Source organism: Macrobrachium rosenbergii, chromosome 1 (genome assembly GCF_040412425.1).
Source record: "Macrobrachium rosenbergii isolate ZJJX-2024 chromosome 1, ASM4041242v1, whole genome shotgun sequence".
Classification (NCBI taxonomy): Eukaryota; Metazoa; Arthropoda; class Malacostraca; order Decapoda; family Palaemonidae; genus Macrobrachium; species Macrobrachium rosenbergii.
The window spans coordinates 44,871,208-44,881,869 of record NC_089741.1 but is presented as its reverse complement, the minus strand read 5'-3'; the positions used below and the strand labels follow the sequence as shown (position 1 = coordinate 44,881,869).

The 10,662-nt window shown below is 34.3% G+C and overlaps 1 protein-coding gene across 1 annotated transcript; it reads left to right on the top strand.

Moving 5' to 3' along the window:
* The first annotated feature begins 1,081 nt into the window (after positions 1 to 1,081).
* Positions 1,082 to 9,353, top strand: LOC136831981 (uncharacterized). Its single transcript, XM_067092496.1, has 5 exons — positions 1,082 to 3,053; positions 5,088 to 5,156; positions 6,706 to 6,974; positions 7,455 to 7,623; positions 7,806 to 9,353. Exons 2-5 carry the CDS (start codon positions 5,093 to 5,095, stop codon positions 8,321 to 8,323), a joined length of 1,020 nt encoding a protein of 339 aa, XP_066948597.1. The 5' UTR covers positions 1,082 to 3,053; positions 5,088 to 5,092; the 3' UTR covers positions 8,324 to 9,353.
* The last annotated feature ends 1,309 nt before the right edge of the window (positions 9,354 to 10,662 follow it).

The following is a 10,662-nucleotide window of genomic DNA, read 5'->3' as shown; positions in this document are numbered from 1 at the left end:
TCCGTATTGGATATCTTTTATTTTTCATTTTTGGATAATGGACATCTTTTATTTTTCCTTGTTGGGTAATGGATATCTTTTATTTTTCCGTGTTGGGTAATGGATAGCTTTTATTTTTCCTTGTTGGGTACTGGATATCTCATGTTTTAGATAAATGCCGAAAGGACTATTATATCAATATATACTATACTTATGTTTTTATTCATTCAAAAAGCTAAATGAGAAAAGAGAAAGTTCATACCGGTAATCAAATGTTTTTATTTCACCCCTATTGCTAAATATACATGATTTATATATTTTATGCCCGACGCCGGAAAAAAAAATTATTTTACGGCGAGTTGCTCACACCTATTGTCTTTTTTATACAAAGGTGAATTTTTGCCGGTAAATATCATTAAAGGTTTTATGCAAACAAGAATTTTTCCATGTCTGTTGTCATTGTTGGTATTGAAATATTTTATTTTGCCATTATTTCATTTTCATTTTTAAATAGTTGTGTTTTTTCATATTATAGGATAATGATGTAAAAAATATTTCTTAGATTACCTTAGATCCAAATATGGGAGCCCCTGTAAATAGCTTCGTGAAAATATGAAATTCTAGACACGAGGAAATGTAATTCTGAATCTCTACCTATTAGTATAAAGGACGTTATGATATATTGCGACAATATTCCGATATTGATGCCAAGAAAGCAGAACGTCTGTCGAACAACGTACTTTTAATTGGTTCAAGTAATAAAAATAATCATAACTACGCAATTTTATTTCAACCGGAACCACACGAAAAATAAAGAAGAGAGGCAATTTGTGAAACATGGCCATACCTAGCGAAAGCTTTATTGCTCTCTTCCGGTATGCAATAAGCGACGTCCTTCGTTATTTATTACATTTGCCTTCGCCCTGAGAGGAGGACATTTCATGCATTTCAATCGTCCCAAGGAGCTAGATAGACGTGGAGAGAGAGAAAGAGAGAGAGAGAGAGAGAGAGAGAGGAGAGAGAGAGAGAGAGAAAAGAGAGAGAGAGAGGCGTCTTGCGGATGACGAACGAGAGAATAATGGTGTGGCGGAAAATTCGGTGTTTCCTAATGCATGAGAAGGAGGTGATTTTAGTTTCCACCTTTCCCGAAATTGCATTCTTTTATTGTAAATGTATGAAAGGTTAGCATGAGTGCAGGATAGCCAATGTTCTTCTGCATTTGTAGAAAAAATTGATGATAAAACTTAGTACATCCCTTCAGATCTCAGTAATTACAAACCACGCAACATCGAGAGTAGATATAAGCCAGGACTCCTTCCATTTTTTTTTTTTTTTGTCTGACCTCATTAACCGTAAAGCTCTTATATACCAACCCCAAACCAATTAAAAGTGGGGAAATGAACTTTTATAGAGTTAAAAAGTCCATTATTGAAACTTGCAGAAGACCTTTTAGGGTGGGTTGTGAGGTCAAATAGGTCACAGTGCAACACGTAAAGTTAACATTGCGATTTTTTTTTTTTTTTTTTTTGCAAGAAGGGTAACCAGAGAAATTTGTCTTCATGAAATGTTTTTTTCTTTTTTTGCTAGAAGGGTAACCAGAGAAATTTGTCTTCGTGAATTTTTTTCTTTTTTGGCTAGAAGGGGAAACCAGAGAAATTTGTCTTCATGAATTTTTTTTCTTTTTTGCTAGAAGGGTAACCAGGGAAATTTGCCATCGTGAATTTTTTTTTGAAATAAGGGTAACCAGAGAGATTTGTCATCTTGATTTTTTTTTGCAATAAGGGTAACCAGAGAGATTTGTCATCATGATTTTTTTTTGCAATAAGGGTAACCAGAGAGATTTGTCATCATGATTTTTTTTTTTTTTTGCAATAAGGGTAACCAGAGAAATTTGTCCATGAATTTTTTTTTTCTTTTGCAAGAAAGGTAACCTGAGAAATTTGTCTTCATGAATATTTTTTTTTTTTTCGAGAAGGGTAAGCTGAGAAATTTGCCTTCATGAATTTTTTTTTTTTTGGGGGGCGAGAAGGGTAACCACAGAAATTTGTCTTCACGATTTTTTTTTTATTTTTTTTGGCAATAAGGGTAACCAGAGAAATTTGTCTTCATGAATTTTTTTTTTTTTTTTTTTTGCAAGAAGGGTAACCAGAGGCACTTGTCTTCATGACCATTTTTCATCTGATGTTTATCTACATCATATGCTAAATCCTGCGGACGTATATTCTGAAATATTCTCGAGCACGGAAGGGTTACTGCGGTGCTGGCGTAGACTGATAAGACAGAACTTCAATGATGGGATAATAAGATTCTAAAAATGACACGTTTAACGTTGATATGTGGTGTTAGGGTTAACTTGAGGGGAACCCTAACTTTTTATAGACTTTTAGTCAGATAAATGTAAGAAAACTTTTTATAGACTTTTATTCAGATAAATGTAAGAAAAAAGTTGGAGGATTTCTTATTTTTTGAGGGGGATATTTTAATGTTTGTGATATGTGATATCAGAGAAATGTTAATATTTATTTGCTTACAAGAAGTCTAATGCTGCCTACAAAGTTTTCATTGTTAATTTGCATAATTTTAATTATTTAATTCATCATAGAAAGTTTCTATCGACTTAAGCTTTCATAGACTTGGGTTTCTCCAGCATGCAATTTATCCTAGAAGAGTGTTTTTTTTTTAAATTGCATTACAGAATACGTTATCATTCTTTGATCTAACTTAACGTTTCTTACGACACTTGTTATTGTTACTGCTGTTTGACTGATCTAGTCTCACGGCACCGCCATCACTGGCAACAGGAAGCGTCTCTGTTTAAGATTCCGGAACAGGGCCGCCTTCATTATCGCTCCCGGAACCTCCCTGATTAGAAATTCGTAGTAGACAACCACAGAGAAAAAAAGAGAAGAAGAATATGAAAATCAGTCGTAAAATGATTCTGTTTTAGTTCGTCCGGACTTTGTTGTCAAGGCAGTGATATTGTTATGGCGCCGTCTCAGTGACTTCGTGGTACTCACGCGCCCGTTTGTGTGATGTGAAGTCCAGCAGATTTTGTTTTGTAAACAACAGACAAGGTGATATACTGTATATTTGCGTCTTTGAGCGTTTCTTGATTTTTGCAGTCTGTTGATTCATGTGTTTTGTTTTTTATTTTCTTTTCTTTATTGCTATGTGTTTGTTATAAAGATTGAGAATTGTCTGTGTAAAAAATGTTATATATGTTTATATATATATATATATATATATATATATATATATAAAATCATATATATATGTATATATGTACATATATATACATATGTATATTATATATATATGTATATATACATATATATTATATATATACAGTATATATATTATATGTATATAATATGCATATATATGTATATATACTGTACATATATATTATATATATATATATATATATATATAATATATATATATATATATATATATATATATAATATATATACATATGAATGTCTTTACCTGTAATACAGTGTAATATGAATATAAGAAGGCCCATAAAACACTATTTAAATTTGCAACCATATATATCGGGCACTTGCGTCTGTGCCCTGTTCATATTCTACCAGTGAACAGGGGCACAGAAGCAAGTGCCTGAAATATATGGTTGCAATGTTTAAATAGTGTTTTATAGGCTTTCTTATATTCTATATATACATATGTATATATATACATATGTATATATACATATATATATATATATATATATATATATATATATATATATATATATATATATGTGTGTGTGTGTGTGTGTGTGTGTGTGTGTGTGTGTGTGTGTATATATAGTAGGATATTCACACAGTCAAAATAGCATTAATATAACTTATACAGGGACCATTGGGGAGTGGTGCTGATTCAGTGGTACAAGACACATGTCAAATTGTGATCCTTATTTCCCATAGATTATTGTCTTATACACAGTAAAACATTCCGATAAACATTGTGTTCTAGGAATAAAGGACAGAGTGTAAAATGCAAAGGATTTCAACTGCCATTTTTTGTTCGCTAAAAATGACTTGAATTCTTACAGCGCAAATAGATGTAGCATCATGAAAACACGAATAGACGTATTCTAAAGCAAATGTTGAAATGCAATGTAATATTGTTGTCAAATAATGAATCATAAAAGGAGTTGGAAACGCTAATGCAATTAAAAACGTCTGTGTGCTTTCATGAAAATGCAAAAGAAAAAACATTTATGCTTCTGTGTTTCGTCCTGTCGATATTTAAAAAAAAAATCGTTGCATATGGACATTCTTCTCTGTTACCTGTTTCAGCTTATTATTATTATTCTCTTATTTTTTCGTTTTATTTTCCAGAATCTTTATTATTTCTCCTTTTTCGTGGTTGCTGTTTGTTTTTACCTAAAGGTTTTCTGATCTACCAAATAATTGTTCTTCTAAATCTATATATATATATATATATATATATATATATATATATATATATATATATATAATATATATATATATATATATATATAAAATATATAAAATATATATATATATATAAATTTTATATATAAACAGATGTATATATGTGTGTGTGTGCATATAACTGAATCACGAAAATATGGAGCGTGATAAATATATAAATAAAGACAAAATCCACAAGGAAAGGGAAACAATGGAGTGCTGCAAGGCCTTTCGACTTATACTCCTTTGCTTAGCAGTTTGCCAAGTAAAAGGACTATAAGTCGAAGGCTCCTAACACTCCATTGTTTCTCTTTTCATTTTTGTCTATATATATATACATATATATATATATATATATATATATATATATATATATATATATATATATATATATGTATATATATATATATATATATATATATATATATATATATATATATATATATATATAAATATATATGTATATATATATATATATATATATATATATATATATATATATATAGAGAGAGAGAGAGAGAGAGAGAGAGAGACAGAGAGAGAGAGAGAGAGATATTATACAGTACACTTACATGTACGGTTACAGAATCGCGCTATCGCATAGATTTACCATATTGCAGACGAAATGAGACAAAGTTTTACTTTGCTCTGAATTTCTTCCAGATACCATGAAAGCCGTCATACTGCTCATCTTCATTATTGCAGCATCATCTGCAGAGGAAACTCCATCTGGTAAGTGCTGTGTCAGCGCATTTTCACGTCTGTGTCTTCGGCGATCATTGAAATGTATAATGATACTTTTTTTTTATTTATGCTTCCTGACTTCTTTCACGTACCGAAATCCATCTGCTCTGCTCAGTGCGCGTAAATGATTTCTTTTTCTCTTTTGTGGGATAATGGAATGACTTGAATGTTATTTATTTGGAATGTATCTTGACGTAGCATTCATTAGATGATTGTTTTCTTGGGGAGGAAAGTATGTAATTTTTATAACTTTTCAGTTTACGTTGTAAGCCACAGTCCTGTTTTAATTGTACTTTGCACAAGTTGAATTTAAAAATATAAGCCTGTGCCAGACTGTATTGGGTTTTCTGTGTGTATAGACCTGTGTTTGTGTGTTTGACGTCTAGGCAAACGAATGACGTTAGTTCCTTGTTTCCTTCCGTTCCTCGTTAATTATTCATCCAGACTTTTTTTTATTTATTTATTTACTTTTTTTTTTTAATACGTTTCCTTCAGGTTTGCTATTGGCCGAAATGCCCGTCTCAATCTCTTGGTCCAAATCGTGAAAATTGATTTTCAAACCTCAGGGGTCATATGAGCCGAAACATAATTCACCTCATTATGATATTTTTGTGTGAGTGTTGATTTCTCATAAAGGAAAGGAGATTGGTAATCCCCAGGGCGAAAGAAAGCTAGAAAATGTAACTCCAGCTCTCTCAATCCTATCAATAATGATGATGAATGAATGGGCTCTTTATATTGAATAACCGGAAAGAAAGCGTTGATGATGATAAATTACAGAACTCCTGAGATTAATGTGATGGATTTGTCTTCTTCACGGCTGGAGAAAGAGAGAGAGAGAGAGAGAGAGAGTTTCAACGGAAAATATTTGTGTGGTCAATTGTGAGAGGGTGGTTGATAAGGAGAGAGAGAGAGAGAGAGAGAGAGAAGAATCATATTCTATAGACTGAAATCGAGAAAGCGAGAAAGTTCTCTATTGGAGATAAATAGGGAAGCAGGGTTTTCCTTGGACACCTTTCAGTGGCAATAAGAGGGGCAGACCCGACAGCTCATTTGAAAGCCACCGAGTATTTTAATTGCTGTTGACAACTTCATAATGCTCGCACATATTTTAATCATACGTTTAGCTGAATTACTCTATATACTATTTACTAAACTGAATTATAATTAAAATACGAATGTAACTGAATTATGAATGAATGCGTATCCACTTTTGACTGTGCAACTATAATTCTGTTATCTGCAAAGTGGAACTGTAAGTTTATGCACAAAACCTTGTGCTTTTTGGTTTCATTTGTAATGCAGATACTACGAATAGTGGCGTAAATATTTTGTCAGTTGCAGTGAAATTGTAAATATATGGCAAACTGTGTTTTGTCGTACTGCTAACGAACGTAACCTGAAGTGTGCCACTTACAGTGTTCATGAAATATTTACAAAAGATATAATCTATTGCCGGTACGGGCATTCCGGTAGTAGTAGTAGTAGTAGGGAGGAAGTTGTGACTTATGTAACGGCCCATCTTATTCACTTCCAGATTGCCAAGAACTAGGCTTCCCTGTGAGTATGGTTCGAGCTAACAACAGCTCCTTCGCAGCCGTCCTGGTGCTCCAGCCCGCGTCTGTGAGCTGGACTCTAGACCTAGACGTCGTGAGCTTCGCCGGGAATTCGAACAAGACCGTAGCGACGGTGACTCTTGATGCAGGATCAGAAAGTCTGAGCCTACACTGTATAGATTCCGATGGAAAAAACGAGGATTCGTTACCTTTGTTCATAGACCCGGTTGGTACTACTTTTAAGATCCAGGTAGGAAGCAAGATGTAGCTTCAGGTGTTGTTCAGTAAAGACTCACAGTGTTATAGGAGGCTCAGTATATTCTCAAATGAGGCTTGTCTTTTTGTATTGAAGTAGTCTTTATACGTTCAAAAGATGGTTCATTGTAATCAAAATCGAAAGTAGCTTGTAGTTCTGATTAGAAATTGTATAATGGTAAGATATCGTAAACTTAAGTATTGGTGCTCATAGGCCTATAGAATATCTTGGCCAAAATAATTTCTGTAAATAAAGAGCCAACGTTTTGAAAAGCTTAGGTTCATGGAAGTTATCATTCACGTTTAACAAGTTTAAATTACCTTCTCATCTGAAGGTATCAGATGTTTGCAAATAACCCGAATGTCTCATATAGCTAGATACTCTCACTATTGATATCTAAAACCTGTACTTGAATTACAATTGCCCAACTTCATTTTACTGTGTACAATTTTTCACGAAAAGAATTCGTTTCAGGTTAATCGAACCATTCTAGAAGTGCTTTATCAACAATCACATTCGGCGTTTGAAGGAATCGTAAAGCTTGTTTGTACCGGATTAGGTGGCAAAGAAAAGATTAGCCTCGTCAGAAGAGGAGAAGAGACCAGTGATTTCAATGATGTTCGAGTTTGCTCTGTTGAAAATGGTAAGGAAATTTTGTACTTGGTCATTAAATATCATTTGTCTAATAGAGTAAATAGGAGAATGATATTGAATCTCAAAGGAATTAGATACTCTTTTCAAAATAGCTGTTCTATTTAAACTATTTTTGCAAACTGATATATTGTAGCAGAGACATAACCTTTTGTCTTATTTTTCTTCTGACAGGAAGGAAAGGAATAGCCTCAGGTACCGTAGCCGGCGGCATAGTAATTGCCCTGGTATCAGTTTGTTTAGTAGTGGCAGCAGTTAAGGGAACTAAAAGATTTTGCAACGCAAAAGCCACGGATCCTTTAGAAAAGTTACGACGTCGATTTGTCGAACGCCAGACTCGTATTCCCTACAGAGATGTGCCAGGTCAGTATCCAGCTTATCGGATCCAAGAGGGCGAAATCACCTTCTACACAGACGGCAGAAGAACCGAATCGATCGATAGCCCACCGTCCACTAACGTCCAAGTTCTTTACAAAGTCCGGACAACAGTTACCGTGCCCGGAGGAATCTGTAATTCTGTGGCTTCAGAAAGACGATTGTGCCCTCCGTCGGGGCCTTCCACTGGGCAAATATACCAGAACTTCCCAGCGGCTCGGTGCGTGGAATTGCCGGAGGACCAGGAACCAGAGTCGCCTCATCATATTTACGATCATTTGAACTATCATTATCCTAATTCTCCCCCTGAGCGCTGATAAGCAAATGTGATGAGAACGGGGCGTTCGTTAACATTTCCAGTGCCACTGAGGTTTTCTTGGATTCGCTTTAAATTTAAGGTATGGTGTTTGTGTATATGTTTGTGTGTCTGTTTTAGGTTTGTGTGCATTTGTGTGAAAGGAGAAAATGACAGTTTTTGTAGAAATTTAAACTCCTCAGCTGAACTTGTAGAATTTATGGTCGCTTCTACTACCGCATGTTGAAACTAACTTCAGTAACTTGGTAACTGTATCCTCACTTTTTCATTGCATGCAAATATTTTGGGTAATTTGTAATAAACATTATTGTCAACAAGAACTTTGGGTTGTAAGCATATTAGTAACCTTATGGTAACCTTGCTAACTGTAGCATAGTGTATATTGTTGCTAATCTTTATTGTCTTAAGTTTTTAGTCATAGTTTTATAATTTGTATTTGTTCTCATAAACTTAGTTACCTACTTATTACTTGTTGCATTTATGTTTTATTATATTTAGCATATACATATTATGTATTAATCTTTACAAACCTTTTGTATGATTACACAGTATATGCCTTCTAGCCCTGATGATAACCTTGCGGACATAGGAAATGTGGACTTTAGCTAGGTACGAACTGGTATTATTATTATTATTATTATTATTATTATTATATTATTATTATTATTATTATTATTATTATTATTATTATGATACAATCGTTTTCTTTTTTGGCATAAGGTAATGAAAAATTCAATTATGAAATTGAAAACTCACGATTCAAAAATAAAAACTTTTTCCCCTTTAATTATAACTTCTGAACTGAATTTCAGTTTGAACGTAACACTGGCAATTATGTACAATTAAAATTTCATCGAGATCTGAAGGTTGTATCGTGATATTCTCTAAAGCAATTAGCATATTTTAACATTGTAGTTTCTGGAAAATGTTTGCGAGGTAATTTTGTGTACATTGTAAGCTTCTGTCAGTTGTTCATATACTCTATAATTAGTATAGAAAGATTTTATCAGATTTTGTAAAAAAACAAGAAAAGAGAGAACAGTAAAACGTTAAACTGAATGAAATGATTTTATCACATACGTAGGTATATTATTGTTGGTTTTATAAAGTATATATATATATATATATATATATATATATATATATATATATAGAAATCATCAACACACAATCACGTGTGGAACAGAAATAAATTTCTGACTCGTCGGGATCGAACCCAGGTCTCTCAGGTGGAAAGCAAGGGCGTTATCCACTCAGGCCATACAAGTCTAAAAGAAGTCGGAACCTGAGACAACTGCACCCAAAGAATTACCTGGGCAAGCTAACTGCTTGCATACCAGCAGTTTTCCCCAACTTCCTGACTCAGCAATGACCCAATAGACAGCATTTCATTCGAATTATCCTTCTGGAGTGAATAAGATAGAAATCATCAACACACAATCACATGTGGAACAGAAATAAATTTCTGACTCACGTCGGGATCGAACCCAGGTCTCTCAGGTGGAAAGCAGGGCGTTATCCACTAGACCATACAAGTCTAAAAGAAGTTGGAACCTGAGCAACTGCACCCAAGGAATTACCTGGGCAAGCTAACTACTTGCATACCAGCGAGTTTTCCCCAACTCTCGACTCAGCAATGACCCAATAGACAGCATTTCATTCGAATTATTTCCTTCTGGAGTGAATAAGATAGAAATCATCAACACACAATCACGTGTGGAACAGAAATAAATTTCTGACTCACGTCAGGGATCGAACCCCAGGTCTCAGGTGGAAAGCAAGGGCGTTATCCACTAGGCCATACAAGTCTAAAAGTTGGAACCTGAGAGCAACTGTACCCAAGGAATTACCTGGGCAAGCTAACTGCTTGCATACCAGCGATTTTCCCCAACTTCCGACTCAGCAATGACCCAATAGACAGCATTTCATTCAATTATCCCTTCTGAGTGAATAAGATAGAAATCATCAACACACAATCGTGTGGAACGAAATAAATTTCTGACTCGTCGGATCGAACCCAGGTCTCTCAGGTGGAAAGCAAGGGGCGTTATCCACTAGGCCATACAAGTCTAAAAGTTGGAACCTTAGAGCAACTGCACCCAGGAATTACCTGGGCAAGCTAACTGCTTGCATACCAGCAGGATTTTCCCAACTTCCCGACTCAGCAATGACCCAATAGACAGCATTTCATTCGAATTATCCCTTCTGGTGAATAAGATTAGAAATCATCAACACACAATCACATTATGTGCTGTCTATTGGGTCATTGCTGATCGGGGAAAATCTCGCTGGTATGCAAGGAGGTAATTCCTGCAGTTGCTCCCAGGTTCCAAGAAAAAC